Source organism: Fistularia commersonii, chromosome 18, assembly GCF_037954325.1.
Source record: "Fistularia commersonii isolate RoL2024-O1a breed Wild chromosome 18, RoL_Fcom_v1.0, whole genome shotgun sequence".
NCBI lineage: Eukaryota > Metazoa > Chordata > Actinopteri > Syngnathiformes > Fistulariidae > Fistularia > Fistularia commersonii.
In genome coordinates, this window is record NC_141301.1 from 3,389,375 (window position 1) to 3,411,865 (window position 22,491).

General features: G+C 43.8%; 1 protein-coding gene across 2 annotated transcripts in view; it reads right to left on the reverse strand.

Annotated features, from left to right (window-relative positions):
* Positions 1-1,058: 1,058 nt before the first annotated feature.
* The window catches only part of LOC147224186 (glutamate receptor ionotropic, kainate 1), a 28,065-nt gene continuing 6,632 nt past the window's right edge, over positions 1,059-22,491 (reverse strand). The window contains exons 2-16 of one of the 2 annotated variants that reach the window (XM_086164371.1): positions 16,820-16,987; positions 16,443-16,700; positions 15,665-15,846; positions 15,047-15,100; positions 13,621-13,794; positions 13,102-13,245; positions 6,976-7,083; positions 6,784-6,825; positions 6,390-6,503; positions 4,895-5,098; positions 4,570-4,793; positions 4,365-4,483; positions 4,062-4,279; positions 2,993-3,218; positions 1,059-1,648 (exon numbers count right to left, since the gene is read on the reverse strand). In XM_086164371.1, coding sequence (XP_086020497.1) covers positions 1,359-1,648; positions 2,993-3,218; positions 4,062-4,279; positions 4,365-4,483; positions 4,570-4,793; positions 4,895-5,098; positions 6,390-6,503; positions 6,784-6,825; positions 6,976-7,083; positions 13,102-13,245; positions 13,621-13,794; positions 15,047-15,100; positions 15,665-15,846; positions 16,443-16,700; positions 16,820-16,987 — 2,525 coding nt within the window. In that variant the 3' untranslated portion in view covers positions 1,059-1,358. The remainder of the gene's footprint in view (positions 1,649-2,992; positions 3,219-4,061; positions 4,280-4,364; positions 4,484-4,569; positions 4,794-4,894; positions 5,099-6,389; positions 6,504-6,783; positions 6,826-6,975; positions 7,084-13,101; positions 13,246-13,620; positions 13,795-15,046; positions 15,101-15,664; positions 15,847-16,442; positions 16,701-16,819; positions 16,988-22,491) is intronic. The other variant, XM_086164372.1, reaches the window with a different exon arrangement.

The following is a 22,491-nucleotide window of genomic DNA, read 5'->3' on the forward strand; positions in this document are numbered from 1 at the left end:
TCTGATGAGGTGCGTTTTCCGTCGTCTCAGTGATTCGGGGGGGTGTCTTGAAATAAACGGTTAAGAACACACGCCTGCGCGCACACACACACACACACACACACACTCACACACACACAAATATCACAGGAAGGATCGGCGTTTATGAATACTTCGTAACAGTCTTATTCATAACCTGAGAGTTTGTCACACAGAAATGAGACGGGCCGGAGCTTCCTGTCCCCAGTGTCGGCCGCCTCACGCTTGGTTTTTCCGAGTCTGTGTGACACAGGCCTCGAGTTTAGAAAAGCAGGGTGTGCACCGCCGCCACCCCCCACGCCCTTCCTCCGTCACGGGCACGTTATTCACAAATCGGGGCGAGGGGGAGACATGGGCCTGACCGGTCGGGAGGTAAAGGGTACTTGGGTCAAAGCGGAGGAAACGCAATTTAATGACGATGGGATCCGGTGCCGGGAGGTTGACCCCCCCCCCCTTCCCCCGCCTCCGAACACGGCCTGAAGAAGTGATTGATGCAAGCAACACTTGGGTGCGCTAAAGATAAGACCTTGGTGAGCGAAGTCTATAAAAGAGTGTGATGATGAGGGTTTGCTAGCGCGGCGGCGGCGGCGGCGGCTAACAGCGAACTTAAACATTTAGCTTAGCCAGGATTCATCACAACGAGACCGGAGGCGGGTCTCTCGCGTCTGAAAAAAAAAAAAGTCTCCGATAACGAAAGAACCACATGGGGTGTTACCGTGGAAACAAAGACCACAACGATCGAATATGCAAAACAGTCAGAAATACATATGAAGCTCCGACCTCCGCGGCGTGATGACCGGGGCTGTTTCGTTGATTTAAAAAATAATAATAATGATAAAAAAAAAAAAAAAAAGATTCACAGTCCGTGCACGCTGGGGGGAGGAAATCGGAGTCATTGCAAAACCAAAACGGCAGGAACCGGAGGGGGCGGAACGTCCTGGAAGGGGTTATGTCGTGAGAAAAACGTACACATGAAAATTCACACAAACCCGAAAAAAAACGAAAGAAAACACGCGAAAGCATATCTCGATGGACGAAGAGGCGGGGGGGGGGGGGGGGCGCTCTCGAGCACGTCGGGTAAGACGGTGATCCCGCCAAGTCACCGAAAGTTCCCGTCGACTTATAAATAAACGCAAGCGTTCTCCGGCGGGTAACTGTGCGTGTCTCTTTGTTTTGTTTTCAAAAGAAACAGAAAGGCCAAGATGGTCGAGCGCCAGACGGGTTTGAAATGTCCTCCTTTGGCCCCGAGACGTTCATCCGCGCCACGAAAACCCGGGGCCGGGCCACGAGAAGCTGTTTTTGATTGTAACACTGCAGGGGGGCGGGGGTCGCCGCCCGCCTCAGTACTTGTTGTGCCACTCGCACTGGCCGACGCTCACCTCCTCGATGTCCAGGTTTTTCCTGGACTTGTAAATAAACTCCCCGATGGCGACGAAAACCGAGAGGACGAGTCCGGCCGCCAGCACGATGAAGATGCCGCCGATGTTCTCCACGCCCAAGGCGCTGGCCTCTTTGCTGTCCTCCTCCGGGCAGCCGTTCCCGCGCCACCACTTCTCCTTCATCATGTGCAGCTTGCCCTCCTCCTGGAGCTGCAGGATGGCGATGGTGACCTTATCCCTGTAAGGAGAGCCTGCGGGAGGATGCCAGTAATTTAATAATAATGTAATACAACGCTTCCTTTAGGTAAAACTATCAGGGAGCGTTCCATAATTCTTCACCGCTATGCAGATGACACCCAGGTGTACCTATCGATGAAAACAATGGAAACAGGTGGGCTCACTGAAGTCAAGACACATCTTAAGGACATCTGGTTGACAACCAACTACCAGATAACAAACTGCAAGTCATCATTCAGGGGTGTGAACATCATCGAAACACCTTACTTAATGATGTGGCTACTCTTGATAGCGTCACACTGGCCTCCAGCATCACCCGAGAGTTATCTTTAACAAGAATTTGTCATTATCTCCCATACAAGAAATATAGCAAGGATTGCAAAAATCGTCCATATTCTGTCTCCAAATCAAAATCATGCTTTTGTCTCTTCCAGACTGGGTCAACATGACTCTCACTGTCCTAACAAGTTGGCAAAGACTCATTATGAATGCTGCCGCACGAGTTCCGACAAGAACTAGTCTGAGGGATCATACCTCTCGAGTATTGGCTTCCAGGCACCGGCTGCACGGACAAGACCAGAATTTAAAATCCTTCTCCCTCCCCATAGAGCCCTAAATGTCCCATCGTCAAAGCAACCGTCAAGGCCGGTTGAGACAGAAGGCTTCCCACAAAAACAGTTTTTCCCTCTTCACTGTCACCGAGTGCTCGCTTATGGGTCAGTGTTGGGTTTCTCTAAATCAGGTGTCAAACTCAAGGCCCGCGGGCCAAATATGGCCCACCTCGTCAATTTATTTGGCCCGCGAGAACATCTTAAAAGGTCTGATTGTCTTAAAAAAAATAAGTCAAACATGTGCATCCACCATAAACGACATTTCACACAATTCATGCTGATCACGTTACACGCAAAGTGACGCCATCCCGCCATTAGGTTGTAATAAATCCACATTAATGCGATTTTCAGCAAGAGGAATTGTGAAATACAAATGATCCCTAAATGTCCAGGAAGAGAAAAGTTGATGCAGATGGAAGGCTGTTTCAGGAAAGATGGGAATGCATATGTAACATTTTGGATTTCAAAGAGTGATACAGTCAGAGTTATTTAACATTAAGGAGTAGTTACATTTATTTTACATAACATTTGGTTACATTGCCACATGTGACGGTAACAGTATAAATGTAACTACAATTATACTGTTACCGTTGCATGTGGCCCTTCGAGGGCAACCGTTATGCCGATGTGGCCGCGAGTGAAAAATAAGTTCGACGCCCCTGCTTTAAATGGAAAGTGTTATTGTTGTGACCCGGCGGCGTGCAAACAAAATCCGACTTGACTTGAATCTGACTCGCTATGGCTCACCGATCGGGGTTCCCACGCCGTAGCCTTTGGAATCGATCAGGCCTCCGATCTGGGTGAGGTTGCAGTTGCGCTGGCTGATGTACTCGATGCTGGTGGACTCCATCAGGAGGGCGTAGTCGGTGGTGAGGACCCTCTGGATCCCCTCCCGGTTGTTCTTCACCAGGGCCGTGTTTTTCCTGCTGCTCATGAACGCCCACATCTTCTCGTAGGTGGAGATCTTGGATTTCTGTCGGGGTAAAAATTTGGGATTTGTGTTTTTTTTGTTTTTTTTCTTGTTTTTACAGAGTTCTGTGCGTGACAGGCGGGTCCCCGCAGGGCCCGCGACCGTCTGAGGTGAGGTGGGTGACGGGATGGGGTGCGACAGCTGAGCACATGTTTGTCCGGGTTTATTCGGTTTCATCCGTTGACTCAGATCCACCGGCTGCTGCTGCCAACAAAACCTTTAACCCCTCAGGTGTCTTTGGAAAAAATGGTAACATAAGTACATAAGTATCAAATGACAGCTAACAGCTATATCTTGGGCTGGATGGCGGGACATCAAGTTTAATTATTTGTAAAGAGGATATTCATTTCACAATAAAGACTGACTGGCCTAAGAATAATACCCGTTAGATGATGATGATGGACGATTACTTGTCAAAAATGCAGCTTACTGAGATTTATCAAGAGGTAATTAATGTGTGATTTAAGGCATAACTGATTCAATGGAAATGAATTCATGAAAAATGTTTTGTTTACAAGTGTAAAATGCAAAATTATGGGTAAAATATAATGACATTGAATCTGGCTTAAAATAAAATAAAATAAAATAATATAAATAAATAGATAAATGAATAAAATAAAATAAAAAAAAAAACTTTTTCCTGAGAGGAATTGCAAAGCCCTTTGTGAACTTCTGAAATTCTTTTTAATTGACAGAAAATTAATTACAACTACTAAGTTTGGACGCTCTGAGATAATCTAAAGTCAAGGACAACAGGACACACTGTGTAACGCAAGTTAATGACTAATTCACCTTTATTTATATCATAAGAATCATTATCCTCTATCCTTTCTCCAACCCGCTCACCTTGAAGAAGGTCATGGTGGAGCCGTCCCTCACAGCACCGTATTCGATTTTGGTTTGTTTGGCCAAGTCGTCTGCGGAGTCGATGGGCGAGTCCATCCTCTCCACGGTCAGGAAGGCGGCCAGGTTGGCCGTGTAGGAGGAGATGATGATCAACGTGAAGAACCACCATATCCCACCCACGATCCTGGTGGAGAGGGCTTTGGGCATCAGCTCGGACCCTGCGACACAAGGTGAGGCGTGGGTTCCTCAAACCTGAGGCACTGGCGACAATTTGACGCACACATACGACGATTTCAGTGATACCTTGCTGCATGAGCGCTCCGACCCCGAACCAGACGCTGTTTATCAGGGTAAAATTGTTTTCCACCACATCGGAGTCCGGGTTGCAGGGGTGAGGATTGTACCACTCGTAGGGGGTGAACCTGACGGTGTGCCACAGTTACACATTTCATAAAAGATAGCGCTTTATATTTTAATTTGCGTCCAATAACGGGACTGGCGAGTTTACCTGGCGATGACGAAGAGCACGCAGCTGACGCCGAGGCACGCCAGCAGCACGTACATCCAGATGTCCGGGGAGAGGGGGTTGAGGAAAGAGAAGACCCCCGGATTGGTGCCGTTGGGTTTGTGGTAGAGGATGCTGATGCCCAGAGTCATGAAGGGCTTGGAAAAATCGATCACCTTCTCCCGCACGTACGTGATGGTGAGCGGGGCCACGGCGAGGTCGGCGACCTGCGGGAGGGAGGGCGGAAGAAAATACATCGAAAGGTTAACTCCGAGATGCGGTTCAACAAGCGGTTCAACGCCCGGCCATTAGGACGGTCGGTTCTTACGTGATCGATGAGCTCCCGCACCATGCCGTTCCACTCCCCCTTGTCGTTCTGGGCGCCGTATTTACCGTCGGACACCAGCTTCACCTCGTAGGAGAAGCCCAGGATGTTGGAGAGCTCCTTGAGCAGGTCCAGGCAGTATCCTTCGAAGCGATCGTTCCCGTACAGCGGCTTGTCCGACTTCTTGTACATGACGTAGGGGTTTTCCTGGAACGCAGACAGAATCAAGTCGAATGAGGGAAATAAAAAGCCTGATTGGCCGCGCAGGAGTCCGTGCTCCTCGGTGGACTCACATCGCCAGAATTCACTGATACTCCGGATCATCCTTATTAGAGCCATTTATAATTAATATGAAGATCTGAAAATGAAATATTTGTATTGGAAACTCACATTTGAGTATGCTGCCTCATATTGCATCCAGTGAGTTGATTACGCGCACACACACACACACACACATACGCACACACTTATATAGATATATAAAAAGAAATATATAGAAATAGAAGTAGATATAGATATAGATATGTGTGTACATGTGTTCTTTCATGGGCTATTATCTCATTAACTGCAATATGAAACAGCATACTCAATTATCTTTAAAAAAGAAATACTTAATTAACATACATATGTATATATACATATATATATATATATATATACATACATATATATGTATGTACAGTATATATATGTATATATACAGTATGTACACACTGAGGGACTATAGAGGACTGTCTCAAAAAATGAGAATATTGTGATAAAGTTCATTATCTTCTGTAATGCTATTACAAAAACAAAAATGTCATACATTCTGGATTCATTATAAATCAACTGAAATATTGCAAGCCTTTTATTATTTCAATATTGCTCATTTTGGCTTACATCTCGAGAAAATTCAAAAATCCTATCTCAAAATATTAGAATATCATGAAAAAGTAATTTTTGTTTTTTTTAATTGCATTACAGAAGATAAAGAACTTTATCCCAATATCTTAATTTTCTGTGACAGTCCTGCAGAGACATACTGCACAAATATTCACTCACTTACTTGTCATATAGAGACAAACTATTCACTCTCTAGATCCGATTTTACGTCGAAATCCAACCAGTTTCTTCATTTTACAAACGGTCCCCTTCTTGGAAATCACGAACATCGAGATAAGTCAGGATTTAACATGCTATAAGAGTAAATAGACAAATAAATCCCAAGTATTCAGGATTTATTTAAGAATTTAATTTCTAACAGGTAATGACCATGGGGTTGAAAGTATTTTTTTTTTTTTTTTTTAAAAAACAGAAGTTAAAAAACTTTATCACAATATTCTAATTTTCTGAGACACCCCTGTATATCTATGTATGTATATATACGTAGAAACATCCACAGCTAAATAGCTAGCTAGGTAGCTAGCTATTTAACTAGCTAGGTAGCTAGCTAGATAGCTAGCTAGACAGACAGACAGACAGACAGACAGACAGACAGACAGACAGATGTTGTTACCAAGATAGTGGTGACGATCAGCGTCCTGTTGGCCATGGAGTCCGTAACGTTTGTCGAAGAGTCCTTGTTGCTTTCGGTCAAGTTAAGGCCGGTCTGAGAATTCCACACGCCAATCTGTGGAGACACGACCAACAGGTGACCAACCACAGCACTGACTCAAAAACAAATAATAATAATGATTAATACACCAGGTTCTTTGGTTCCTTCTGTGCAGGAACAAAGGAGAGGAGGGCGAAATGAAGGGAAGGAGAGGGAAAAAAAAGGGCAAGGAACTCAAAACGCCATTGAAGGAGCAAATGGAAAAGGTGAGGAGAGGATCTGCACACTTCTTTTTTCCTTAAACGCAGCAGGAGGTGGAAATGGGGGAACGCAGGCGAGGCACTAAAGTACAGACCTTCTTCCACACTTTATTCAGGCGATTGTTGCCCGCGATTGTCTTGCAGAAACGATAAAGAAAGAGCACTTTAAGTTCACGGCAATCGACTTCGATAGGGTGGATGTCGATTTTAATTCACCCCTGTTGTATAAAGTTTGCGGGGGAAAAAAAAAAAAAAAAGAGATTGGAAGACGCGTGAGGTCGCTTCACCTTCTCCAGGCCGTCCTCCTTTAGGCTGATCACGTCCAAATCAAATTCCTTCCGCAGCCCGTCCGTCTTGTTTATGACGATCTGACCCGTCAAGCCGTTCCACTGCGCCTGTGACCGAGAGAGAAACACAAACCCGCGACTTGTTTTTAACTTTGCCATCACAAAAAAAAAAAAAAAAAAAGCACAAATCGAGCCAGTAGACGGAAAAATTTAATGATAATCACGAAAAAAATAGTCCGGGAACAGATGAATAATTGATGAGCGCTCCATTATGCAAAGGAGGCTGATTAAGGCGAGCTGCATCCTAATGGACGCTCCTGCACGGGGCGGGTTTGGGGGATATGAAGCGTCCCGTGGTCCATGGCGGGGTCGCTGATATAAACGGAGCGGGCAGCCGCGGCCGTTTATTACACAGGCTAAAACAAATGGGGTCGGTGTTGAATGTCCGCCGCAACACTGGCTGCAATTTGAAGAAGTCAGGGAAAAGGTTACGGTTTTTTAGCATTTTCTCGGCGCCGATGAAGGGACGTGCCGACCCCCGGCCGCCTAGGAAACACTTGTCCTCGGTTATCAGGCCATCGACGCCGGCGGGGGAGTTGGAATCACAAAGTCAGCTGCTTTAATACTTTGGCCCTGGGGGTAATAATACTACTGCAGCACAGCAGGTGCTTGATATTCCACATGATGTCGATGTACCTGGAAAAGTAATAAAATCCGCAGAAGGCAGAAGATGGGAATTACTTATTGACTAATGACGTGACATAGCTTAGTCTCAGACACACACACACATAAACAGACACACACACATGCACTACGAGGCACAAAAATGTAAATCTTTGCATACGCAACCAGCATAAACAACTGGCTAGATGGATGGATCTATCGATCTATCTATGTACACATACATATATAGATATATATATCTTCAGTATGTTTGTCTATAATATATATAGATATATATACACACACACACACACACACACACACACACATATATATATATATATATATATATATATATATATACACACACACACACATATATATATACATCTTCAGTATATATGTTAAATATATGTTTGTGTGCTAATATATGGATATAGATAGAGTTAAAGATTACTTCTATTGCCATCACTATCTCAGTTACGACATCTATCTATCTAGCTAGATAGATGGCTGGCTAGCTAGTTAGCTATTTAGCTTTGGATGTTTATATGTTTGTATACATACATATTCATATCTTCAGTATGTATGTTATATATATATATATATATATATATATATATATATATATGTGTGTGTGTGTGTGTTTTAATATAGGAATAGAGATAGATATTGAGATTGCCACTATCGGCATCACTATTTCGGTAACAACCCATCTATCTATCTATCTATCTATCTATCTAGCTAGCTAGCTAGCTAGCTAGCTAGCTAGCTGTTCGGCTCGCCAGTTAGCTAGCTAGGTATTTAGCTATTTAGCTGTGAACGTTTGTATTTGTATGTATGCATACACACATGCATATATACAGTATATGCTTTTAGTATGTATGTTTATGTGTTTGTATACATGTATGTGTATATATATATATACATATATATGTTCTTTCAAACAGCTAACCCTACAAAGAAGGAACATTTCTCCTTTTCCTTTGTCTGATCAGAAGTGTGTGTTAAAAGGTAAATACATCCCATTGGTTTCAGCAGCGGCAAATGGAAGCAGAATTTAAACTCACGAGACCGTGTGGGAAATAAAGCCGAGCAAATAGTGGCCTTGCAGACGGACGGCCGTCTGCCACCTCCTCAGGAACTACTGACCCGGGAACTGTAAATTGTAAGGTAGATCTTTGACCGGCACTGACGCAGAAACGCCGAAAGTAAGCCGAATCCTGATCTGATGATAAGCTTGAAAAAGGAAGGACCTTTGAATCAGTCATTCATCGATTGCTATATCGCTTATCATGCACTCGGGGTCACGGGCTGAGCTGGAGCGCATCCTGGCTGTCACTGCGCCAGAGGCAAGGTTAAGACATACAACCATTCACGCCTTCATTGCACGTCTAACATTCAATTCTGGGTCTCCAATGAATCTCCTGCATGTTTTTGGAGGAACCCGGAGAACCTGGAGAAACCCATGCAGAGACGCGGAGAACATGAATTCTCCATACAGAACCTTCATGGGACCACAGGGGCCTTCAACCCCCGCATCACCGGCTTTTGATTAAAGATATTCCACCCAAAAACATGAACAAAGAGCTATTTTCTGTTTGTAATTATTCAACTATATGAATGACCGCCTGTGTAGCCCTCATGTTCTGCAAATTGCATCGCCACGCGATCAGTTACACTTGCTGAACATCTGCCGGCAGGTCCTTTACACCCCGCCTTGTCTCCATGGTGACTGGGAGGTCACGTGACTCAGGGCTCATTATCGGGATGTCTCAATGTTTAGTAATTAAAGCGTGCCGCACTGTGGTGATAAATGCTTTATAAACCGTTAAAGTGTCGTCTCTGGAGACCGGGGAAGGATTTATTCCAGCCATCTAGACCTCCCCGTAAATCCCAAAGCGTCGGCCACATGTCGGGAGTCATTACCGCACACGGATCTTATCAGGCCGCCAGAATTGATTGACGCAGGGGATAAAAGAAACCGAGATGCCGGCGCACTAATTAAAACGGCGATGAGCGTCCGGGACTTGATTTGATCTTGACTCCTCTCTGCCCACCGGCTCCTCTCGCCAATCCGGCGCCTTCTCCCAGCAGAGTCCCACAGAATCAAGGAAAACACTTAAAACGCGCGTTCGCCGAGAACTGGTACCATCCAAACTGCCGGGGGCCCTGGTGGAGAGATCGGCGTAAAGGCGGCAGGGACGAAAACAAGGCCGATTATAGATTTGTCTACCGTGCCAGTGAACGTCACGTGCCGTCCGAGCAAATTAAAAAAAAAAAAAACATTCATCGTCGACACGTGAGTTGTGGGTGATCAAGATGTCCAAGGAGAGTTTGAGGAGGATGAGACGGCGACGCAAAGGGCGAGCCGCGACCTGGCGAGTGCCTCGTTTTGTTTTCTCTGCCTACGCCAGATTTGAAAAGCTTTCTATCTAAAAAATAAAGAAATAAATTTAAGAGCAAAATCCAACAGGGGAGGCAGTTAAACACGCACATCTTCAGCGTTGCTGAGAAAATGTATTTTACACCGCTACATTATAGAAATTATATCTTCAGTATGTTTGTTTATATATATATGCGTGTGTCTTTCTTTATATACAGATATAGATTGAGATAAGATCATCACCACTATCTTGTTAATGACATCTAACTAGCTATCTAGCTATCTAACCATCTTGCGATTCAGCTATCTAGTCATTTTGCTAGCCAGCTATCTAGCTATCTAGCAATATATGTAATTTATCGATGTATCCAGATAGATAGCTATTTATTCCAATGTTTGTATGTATGTATACATAAATAGATATATTTATCTTCAGTATGTTAATTTACTTATATTGCACTTTTTGTAAGTCGCTTTGGATAAAAGCGTCTGCCAAATGACTGTAATGTAATGTAATAGATGTATATATATATATATATATATATGTGTGTGTGTGTGTGTGTGTGTGTGTGTGTGTGTCTTTGTTTGTATGAAGATATAACTAGAGATAAAGATCATCACCACCATCTTATTAACGACATCTAGCTAGCTATCTAGCTATCTATCCATTTATCTATGTATCCAGGTAGATACCTATTTATCTTTCGATGTTTGTATGTATGTATACATAAATAGATATATATATCTTCAGTATGTTTATTTACATGTATAGATATATACATATATATATATATACATATGTGTGTGTGTCTTTGTTTATATAAAGACATAGCTAGAGATAAAGATCATCACCACTATCTTGTTAACAACATCTAGCTAGCTAGCTAGCTAGCTAGTTATCTATGTATACAAGTAGCGAAATATTTATCTTTGGATGTTTGTATGTATGTATGCATACAAACATCCAAAGATATGTATATATGTATGTATGTTTTCAGTACGTATGTACTATCCAAGAGGTCCGACTTGGAGAGATGATGATTTTGTCTGAAAGCACTGTGCAGCGACTCATTTAACATGCCAGTGAACGTCAAGTGCCATCCAAGCATGTAAATAACCAAAAATATCATTTATCATTGACACGTGAGTTGCGGCTGATTGGTGTCCAAGGAGAGTTTGATGAGGACGACACGGAGACGCAAATGACAAACCGCGACCTGGCGAGCATCTTGTTTTGTTTTCTCTGCCTACGCCAGATGCTGAAAGGCTTTCTATCAAAAAGATAAATAAATAAAGAGCAAAAAACCCAAAGGGAGGGGGAGGGGGTTAACACGCACATCTTAAGCGTCGCTGAGAAAATGCGTTTTCCACCGTTACATTATAGCAATTACTGTTTGCTTTTAAATCTGTTAACATGGCCACGTCCCCCTCCCCATGTCTCCACCACGGGTTGCCAAAGTCGTCTTCTGATTTCTGTCTGATTTCCAAGATGTGCCGTCTACGGCTGCTGAGTCCCCGTTCTTGTTCCTCCCCTTCTTCCCTGTCTCGCCTTACGGGTTGCCTAGTTTACTCAGGGCCACCAGGATCTGTCCAAGGCTTCAGACTGGCTTTACTGGGCGGTCTTTCCTCCCTACTGCAGCCAAGTGCTTGTTCATGGTCACCTTAAAGAGTTTGGTCCAAACCTGCTCAACATGGAAATGGTCCTCAGGCAACTCCCTTCTGATTTGGCGACATATAATATAAATTTGACTTGACTCTGCTTGTCACCTTAGTCCCTATAAAGGAAGATCCAGACTGCCTGTTCCTGCTACAGCTACGCTACACCTTTGACAGCTGACTCAGTTCAAACATCCTGGAAGACCTTGGAACACCCCAAAGCATCTTAACTCCTTATGCTACATTTTTTACATCTTCCCAATCCCTGACTCCCTGAGCGCAGTGCACTACCCTGGAAGATCCAGACATCCAGTCCCTCACCTCCCTGTGCCACTTCCCTCTCCCTGCATCGTAGGTCCTCTGGATTAGCGCAACAACTAGAACTTATCTATGAAATAATCTTCTGCATTCTTACAAAGTATGATTAGTTTATAACTCGCTAATGGCACTCGTCATCTTCAAGTTTGTAGTTTTTTCTCAAAACTAGCGAGGGATGCGAAAGGCTGCTAAATTCAGCACACAAAGGCCCCGCTTGGATGCGATGTTCTGTTTAGTCGCCGTTTGCATATATTTTCGAACCTTTCAAAAACTATCCTGTGCATGGCGGAAGGTAGGACACACAAGAAAGGCTGCAGTGCACATGCCAGGCCAGCAGTTAGCAGGATGATTTTGTCACCTGGAACTAAAACACACGTGCGTAGAGACACATCATGTCTCTGCACAATAACAAAGTTGGGTACTACAGCAAGTGTCAGCATAAACAACGGCGAGCAATACGGTATTTTCTCGGAGGTAGGGTTATTGCTTGAAGTGATCTGAAACTACAAGGTGGGTAATTTCCAAGAGGATGCAGATTGTGAGTCATCTGAGTCAAAATACAATGACGAACTCTGGAGACGGCCATTTTTGTTTGTGACTACCGACCTTCCTAAGGGGTTGCAACGTAAGTGATATACACGTGTCGCATTTTCCCCATCTAGATGGGACGGGACGGGGGCGTTTTCAAATCTTTCCACTTCGGAGACCCATTTCCAGGCATTGCAAACACCGCTGCTGTGTAGACAGACGGCCAGAACACAATCAAACTTTTGGCGTTTTCACCCCAAATATATGGGGTGAACAGGACTGAGGTCAAATGGAAACACTTGGTGGCAGGGTAGCTCTGAGGGGGCATGAAAATTTAATTGGCTGGTAGCATCACATGGGGCGCTGAAACGGCTAGCAGCGGAGAAGCGCCATGTTGCCCACCGGAGACCAGGTGACAACAGATATTGGATATTTGCCTCGTTTTTTATAATTTTCCCATGACTTGAAAATCGGTCAATCACTTCCTTGTTTTCCGGGATGCCCTGAACAGATGCTGGCAGCGAGATCCAGTCCCACCACCCGCTCCCCGACCCGACGCGCAGATCCACACTCACGTCTTTGAGCATGTTCATGAAGCGCGATCCGAAGCGCCAGGGTTTGTGGCGGTGGCACTGCAGCGAGCTGACCGTGATCTGGGAGGCGCGTTGCGAGGCGACCGCTACCATGTAGACGGCGTCGTACATCAGGGCCGCTTCTGTCTGAAATGAGACAACGGGGTCATCAGGGAGCGCGTCCTGCGACCAGTGAAAATATTAGCGTGCGCGGCGGCCGCTCTGAGAGAGCAATCACACTAATCACCCGACGATTTGTCGAGCGGAATTTGGAGAGCAGTTGTTTTCCAGCTATTTCTCGGCGCACACAATCAGAAAGCGGTGCTGTGTTCCAACTTTGGAAGGCGGGATCCGATCAAATCACGGCGGTAGTTTTAGGGGACGAAATTTACATACAATATAGTCTCTCCGTGATTACTACTAGAAGTTTGGGTTGTTTGGAAATAAAAAAAAAAAAAAGCCGGAATCACCAGAAAAACAAACAAATCCTGTGATTGGAAGAAGGTAGAAAGGTGATCTCACTGTCATCATCCCTTCCATCATCCCGGTCTCAGCCTTGGAAGGGGCCTGCAGCCGCTCCATGGCCCACTTCTCCACCACCGAGGCCACCTGGGGGCTGTCGATGTTCAGGAGCCGGAACCCCGTCATGTTGACGCCGCTGTAGCGGTACGGCTCCAGGTCGAGCGCAAACAGGTCCTGAGGAGATTAGCATTAGCATCATATATTTGATCGTATTTCTTATTCTCCCTCCTTCCCTCTATTATCTATTGCAGTGGTTCTTAACCTGGGTTCGATCGAACCCTAGGGGTTCGGTGAGTCGGTCTCCGGGGTTCGGTGGAGCCTCTGCCGCAGAGGTCCACCCCTCACTCTAGTCTGCAGTTAGTGGGCACAGTCATTGAAAGCGTCCTGCTCTGAGATTCTCAAAGGCAACAGTAGAAGTCACACTGAGGTAAGTTGTTTTGAGTTCATGCACTGTGTTGGTTTTGTTATTTGAACAAGGTGATATTAATGCACAATTCATTTCGTGCACCAGTAAAAAAAAATCATATTTTATTTTTTACTAAAGAAGGGTGCGGTGAATGAGCATATGAAACTGGTGGGGTTCGGTGCCTCCAACAAGGTTAAGAAACACTGATCTATTGTTATGTTTTTGCTTGAAACTCTGGCACAACAATTTCCTTCGGGATAAATAAGGTTGTTCTCATCTCATCTCATTAGGATTCATGCATGTTAAAACTGATTTGTCGAACTGATTCGAAACAACAATCTACGATTCGTTGTCCAACGGAAGAGGCTCTTGAGGGGGAGGCGGGGTTTAGCCCAGACCGCTCACCTGTCAATCACAGGGTCACACAAACTTCATAATCCAACCTCTAATTTTTTTTTTTTTTTTTAAAAAAACCAAACAATGCCGCTTTCTATGTATTTCCTGCGTGTCGGGATGAAGTAAACTCCGCGGAGAAAAGTCACGCACAGTTTGGATAATCGATGATTCGCATTTTCTGCTTGGACATGTAAATCATTTATTCAAGAAGCATCTCCGAATCTATTACGCACAGACACACACACACACTCACACACACACACAGCGAAAGTGAGAAGCTCAGGGGGGGATTTCATTAAAACTTTGAAAACAATATCAAGCACGAGACCATAAAATCATGCCAAGGGCAACGGCAGAATCCGCCGATCTTATTATAACACAAAGCGCAGATGTTTGAGTCCGTCTGCATAATCTTCGCATAACGCCATCTCCGGCGTGACGCGCGCTCGAATTTGCAAGGGATAAAAGGACACTTAACGAAGACAATGGATTAGTGTGTAATTGCGCAGAACGCTGCCAGTATGAGCGCACATCAGATTTACAGAGGATTCCTGCCCGCGTGCACGCGGCGGCCGGCCGCCGTGCCTCCCGGAGGCCGTTATGTGTCGGCAGCGCGTCGCTTACCAGCGTGGTGAAGAAGAAGTGGTAATATTCAGTCATCATCCCCATGGAGAGAATCTAAACAGGAAGAGAGGCAGGTCGATGTTGATCGGGATTTGTAGATTTTGTCCGAAAAAGACTAAATAAATAAACTGTTCCATTCCCTTTTAATTGCACGGGGGTTTTCAGATGATAATTTCAGCAACGTGGAACCGGGGTGGTCAGACACCTTCTCTTTTTTTCAAAAAGAGGATTAAAATGATTTGGTTGATTTGGTTTATAAGCTTTTTGAGAAAGCTTATAAATAAGGCTAGGCTAGCCCCTAGTTATGCTACCATCATGATGCACTTCTCCCACTCGTGCTTGCACTCCAGTCCCTTCATAAGTCCCTGAAAGTGACTTCAGATCTTCTTCAAATCTCTCATTTCGCAGGTGTCCAGGTGGCGCGTCTCGAACCACCGCGGCAAGTCTTGCACGACGTCCACCGTTGTTATTTCTTTTCAACGAAGATTAGCATTTTCACTATGTCATGACAGCTATTAGCGTGCAACTGTTAGCGGCGCTATTATTAGTAGACCACTGCGCTGTGATTGGGCGCCACGTAAATACAATCTGACTTGTCTTGACTATTGAGTTCCTCACCTGCTTTAAAACGTCGGCGGACGTTTGATAGGAACAGTCGAAGATGACGTAGAACTCCTTCCCCTTCTTCATCTCCTTCAGCAGAGGGCGAGCGTCCTTGCTTCCCGTCGGCAGCTGGCGGATCTTGATTTTGATGCTGTATCTGGACGGCGCCTTGATCAGCTCTTGCAGGCGAATGAGTCCTTGGAATCGGATCACGAGAATACACAACGTTGGGTTTCGTACCGACGGAAATACTTATGGGGAAATGCTACGCGGTGACTTTACAAAACAAGCTTCACTGACCCAATTCTCGCTTAGACGTTCAAAATAAAGCTCTCATGGTGACGCGTGACGTGAGTAACCATAGCGACATTTATCACGGGAAAAACAGAAAATAAAAAAACATGATTAATTCCGTAAGGGTGAATGGAGGGACTTTATAACCAAGTGCGTAGAGAGGAAATTCATCTCCATCTGGGCGAATGCTTCTGACATTCACGTAACCATGGCAACCGAGAACACCAGCAACCAGCAAATGAAAAAAAAAAAAATCCCTCTATCAGTCAATTTTCAATTATTCGCTGGATATCATTATTTTTGGAGAAAATTCTCATATGCCCTCCTTACGTGAACGCCGACACACACACACACACACACATGCACATACACACCATCGCCAGGACAATGCAAGATTATTAGAGGTGACGGAGCGGAGATATTGCAAAAGGACCACGGGATCTTGAAAGAAGCCACCTTCTCTTTTTCCCCGGTTTCATCCGGTCCGGTCATCACTCACCAGTCGCGTCCTCGTAGACGACGGTGACGGTTTTCCACTTGTAGAACTGCACGATGTCCAGAACGGCCCGGCTTATAGAGGCGTACTCGGGGTAGAGGTTGATGTAGAAACTATCTTTGTTGTCCACCGATGGGTGTTTCCACCTCGTCTGGATGTGGGGGACCTCCAGGGCGTTGCAAATCGACTGAACCGCGCTGACGGATGAGCTGTGCGAAGGGCCGAACACGGCCCCGACCCCCAGGGCCAACTGGTCGCAGGCTGAAACCGAAAAACCAGAAAGAGTCGGAAATAAAAAAAAAATTTAAAAAAAATCGATTTTGATCGATCTCTTTGCTGACGACTCTGCGTAAAAAAAAGTGCAAAACGGTCGGACTCGCCTCTCCTCGACGCCTCGAAACTGTCGAACAAGTTTATTCTCTGGATGTCGTAGGTCAACGTGGTGTTTGGCATCAGGGTCCGGTTCCTGTTGATGTTGGTCACGGCAAATTTAAAGGCCAGCTCCTCAACGCTGATGGGCTCGTTCTCGAGCGTCTCGAAGATGCCGCCTGCCGGGAGAGGAGACGCAAACGTCGGACGAATCAACATCTTCCCCCCGTTGTATCATTTCGACCAAGTGGCCAATCAGGTTCTATACCAACTGACGGGCAGCTCCAGAGAATTCAGTTACACTGCCATTCATAAATAAGCATTACAATATTAATTCATTATCTGTACTTCTTATCCTGCACTCACACAGGATCTGGAGAGGTCTGGATTGTATCCCAGCTGTTATTGGGCAAGATGTTTACGTCAAACCGGTTGCCAGTCAATCACAGGGTCACATATAGAGCCAAAATATCGAACCATTCATCCTCTCACTCATATGACTGGTTAATTCAGGGCTACCAATAAACCTATTGTTTGTTTTTGCAGAGCGAGAGGACGCGGGAGAACCCGGTAGAAACCCATGGGGACATCAAGAGAACGTTGACACCGTCCGATTTTAACCCCCTTAGGTTGAGGTGAAAATGGGCAAAATGGTGACGGTGAAATTTAGTGATGTATTTGCGGACATACCGTCGGCCCCAAGGATGTGAACGTCCGGTTAGGAGACGATTTTTAAATCTCGCTTGCGATCGGACGCTAGCATTTTTTGTCGTTGATTGTTTTTGAATCCCAACTATTACCAAGGTTGCCCTCCGAACGGCGGCATAATGCGGCCCAATTTTCTGAGCGCAGCCCACTTCGTCACATAAGGCCAACGAGGGTCCGGTTTGAGACGAGCGGATTTAATATCATTCGGAGAAAAGCCCGACCTCTGAGGACCTCACCCTATTTGCGTGGCCTATTTCTCTCCAGCTGACACAATCCTTTCGGTTGAACTGTGGACGACTTCGGAGGGAAGCGCCTCCGGTTCGGTTCATTGCAAACCAAATATTCTAAATTCTCTCTCTTGTTCACTCAGAGTCGCAGGAGGGGCGGCTATCCCAGTTGTCGTTGCGCGAAAGGCTAACGGGCTACCATTCGATCACAGGGGATGAAAAAAGAGACATAAAACTATTGTCATTTCCCTACAATACTCCTTTACTTTTTTCGGCCGATGAAATTACCGTGAAATTTTATTGGTTTTAGCGCACAGGAGGAAGACGAAGATAGCGATCAGCTGGAGTCGGACAAAACAGGGCAAATGGATGGATTTTTCCCTGTGTTGTTTATTATTAATCGTTTCATCAGACGTGTTACAGGCACTGTTCAGAAAAAAAAAAAAGGATTTCCAGTACGTATTTGTGGATGGTATGTATTTAAGTAAAAGTTAAAAAAAATGTTTCTATGCAACATCTTTATGTCTAAATATCTCTTGTTACAACATGGACAACTGCAGCTTATAGACAAGTGCAGCTTACATATATATATATATATATATATATATATACATATATTTATTTGTTTTGTTTTTTTGGGTCAATGCGGCTTATACGCAGGCACACTCAATAGTCCAAAAATTACGGATATATATTATATTTTCACAAGATATGATATGATATTATATTTCCACACACTATATTATATCATATTACATTATATTATATTGCATTACATTAGATTATATTATAGCCATAAAATAACACCTGCTGGAGTATTAAGGCATCATTCAAATCCATGAGAAACTTTCCCCAAAGACAGAGAACTCAAATCGATCAGACCCCTTTTGACCATTTGTTTCATTGATCCACGTGGAATATACCATCAATTCCAGAATATTGAGCGCACCGGCTAAAAAAATAAAAATAGATATATGTGTACATATATTGCCCATACTTGTCTATTAGCCGCAGGTGTCCACGTTGTAACATGAGATATTTACACCGAAAGAGGTTAGCATTTTTTTTTACTTTTAATTGAAAACACACCGGTAACATACACAAATACATACTGGAAAAGCATTTTTCCTGAGCAGTTGCTGTAACACGGCTGATCAAATTATTAATAATAAATAACACATCTCTTTCTTCCTCCTGCAAACTAAAACCATTAAAGTGATCTTCTCCAGTGTCAGAATCGAACAACTTCAGAATTACAGAATTTTGATGTGACAAGGCTAAATGTTTGAAGCTCATCAGCCCCCAAAAAAATCCATGAATAAGCCGCATCGAAAAGTAGCTGCTTCTAGTCCTGAAATTACGGTAAATGCAACGACACCTTTGCTCACCTGCTGGCTGATGGCTGGAAAAACATACTCTGGCTTGTTAAAAACACTTTTTTAACAAGCCATTCTTTGAGGATTTTGAGGATTCTTTGAGAATTAAGGACCCCCACAGCAGAACACCTCAATATCTAATATTCAAAATCTGAAAATAAAGGTCGTACTGGCAGTTCATTCTAAAATGATTCAAAATAATTGAAAGGTATTTTACAACACAAGGGTGCAGATCCAGGCAATCATATTAAAAATGATAATTTTTATTGTTATTCTAATAATGATAATAATAATAATAATAATAATTGTAATAATAATAATAATAATAATAATAAATCGGGAAAAGCCAACTATTCCAAAAGAAAGGAGGCGATACAGAACGCGCGGCTGCAATTCTGTCCTCAGGCGCCCCCTGGCTGCAGCCGAGAGCACGCCATTTCAAATTTGCCGTCGTTTAAAATTGCATTTCAGATTTCTGAGATAACTAATTCATGTATTTATTATCTACACCCGGGTTCGGAGCCTATCCAAGCTGTCATTGGGAATGAGCGTATCGCGGATCAATCGCCGATTGATCACAGGGCCGATTATAAAGGCACGAATGCAACCATTCACTCTTCCACGCACACGTCCTGTTGATTTATCGATTTTATTCTTTTTGAGCTAACGACCTCCGCGCCGCCTAAACATTTCGCCTCATCACATCGGACCGACGAATTTACCGTGAAATTCTAAGGCCGTTCAATTCCGACACTGAAGAAAACGATTTTATAGGTTTTAGTGCACAGGAGGAAGACGAAGATAGCGATCGACTGGAGTAGGACAAAGCGGGGATAGAAAATAGATGGATGTTTGGACTTCTTCTTGTGTTATTTATTATTAATCTTTTCCATCAGCCGTGTTTTATTTATTTGTTTTTAGCCGGTGCAGCTCATATCGAAGCACGCTCAGTAATACAGAAATTACGGTAAGCGTTCATTCTCTCGTTCATACGTCACACAGAGATTTGCTCTCTCGTTCAGACATCTGAGCAAATTTAGGGTCTCCGATGAACTTCCTGCATTGTTTTGGGACTTCGGAGGGAACCGAAGAATTTGGAGGAAACCCACGCCGACGCGACCACAACATGGAGACTCCAAACGCGAAGGTGTCGGACTCGGCTAAATGTTTGTCGCTAAACACAGCGCGCGTTGGCGTGACGTCAGAACGTCGGATGTGATTTGGGACGTTCCGATCGACGCCGAAAACCAATTATAAAGATAGAAAACAAACGGTTTGCAAACAGCTTCGCCGTTCAGCCGCCGCAGGGGCACAAAGGACAGGAACAACCTGTGGAATTATGAGTAAAGAGAAAGGGAAAAGGTTTTTTTTTTTTTTTTTTTTTATATATATAAATAAAAAGCTGCCTATGAGGTTGTGAATGACCTTTTTCTTTGGCGCGGTGACGCCTCAAACCCCGAAACTGAGAGGGCCTTGTCTGGACTCCCCGGTCGCTCAGCGCCCTCCCGAAAGTGCCGATCATGATAATGGTTTTTGGATTCGCAGCGGGCAGCTGCTGGGACCCGCTAACCACCTTCAATCTGCTCACAGCAAAGATATTTAATAACACGTTTAACACGTAATAAAACATTTATTTTTGTGTATTTGATTTTCGTGTTGCCGGATTCCCGTGACACAACGTGTATTTATTTATTTTGTTTTTACAAAACTTTACTGAATCACAGCAAAGTCAGTATAAATAGTAGATATAGAGTAGATATATATACACACATTATATTGTATGTATTTTTATATATAAATATTGTATATATATATATATATATAGTATATTGTGAGTATGTTTATGTATAAAAAATGTTTGTTATTGGAGTCATCATGTGCAATAACTCTCAGTATGTAAATATTTTACTGTACAACAACCTCTACTTATACACATAATTGTATACATGTACTTGTGACTACACATGCATATACGTTACATATATTTTTACATACCTTTAACTGTATCTTTATTTTTTTCATTTATTTCGATATTTACTGTTCTTTTTATTTCATCTTTATCATCTGGTACCTTATTCTTTATTTTTGTACAGCGTTCTATTTTGATTCTTCCAAACTTGACTCGGTAGCAGGAGCTGCTTTCAACGAAAAAGCAATTTCCCAATCGGAGATCGATAAAGTATTCTGATTCTGATATATATATCTATATATATATATTTTAAAAAAAAAACAGGAATCAAACACTTCAGGGGGAACTACAACAGCTGGAACCGAACCAATCACGTATTCAAATCAATGTGTTTTTGATTGCATCTTTAATGAGTCAGTTTCCACGAATGGATGTAGGAATGTCGACCGCTAATGAGATCATATGGTTATAGGATCCCGTTAATGTTAAACGCAAAGGACGCAGAATAACTGTCGGCTTCAAACTGCGTAGAAATAAAAACACAAAAGGGTTTGAAGGATAGAAAAAAGCAGTGTTGGACAATCGGGGGTCGTGAGCAGAAATGGGCGGATTTAAATTCTGGTAATTTTCGGACTATTGAGCGCACCTGAATAGAAGCTGCGCCGGCTAAAAATAAAATAAAATAAATATAAATATATGTTCACATATATTGGCCGCACTTGTCCATAAGCCGCAGGTGTCCACGTTGTAAAAAGAGATATGTGCACAGAAAAAAATGTTAGCATTTTCTTTAAACTTTAAATTCAATACATACCGGTACCGTCCACAAATACGTTCTGGAGATGCTTTTTTTTCTGCACAGTGCCTGTAACACGGCTGATGGAATGATTAATAATAAATAACACAAAGAAAAGTCCATCCGTCCATTTTCTATCCCCGCTTTGTGCTACCCCAGCTATCCTCGTCTTCCTCCTGCGCACTAAAACCATTAAAATCGTCTTCTTTGGTGTCGGAATTGAACAACCTCAGAATTTCACGGTAATTTCACCGGCCCGATGCGACGAGGCTAAATGTTTTGCGCGGGATGGAGCTTATTAGCCCCCCAAAAAAAAAAAAAAAAAAAACATAAATTAGCCGCATCATTGTTTAAGCCGCAGTGTTCAAAGCGATGAAAAAAGTAACGGTTTATAGTCTTGAAATTACGGTAGAATGAAAACACACTGGGGGGGGGTCCAGTGTGTGTTGGACTGTTCTTTGTCACCGATTCTGCTCGTGATCTCCGGGTTCGAGGGTCCAGTTTGGTGGCCTCAGGATCTGGTCTCCGCTATTTTGCAGATGATGCAATTCTGTTCTAAGGTGATCTCCAGCTCTCGCAGTGAAGCAGCCGGGATGAACGATCGGCGCCTCCAAATCCGAGAGCCTTCGGGAATGAGATCCCACCCTACGTGGAGGAGGTCAAATAT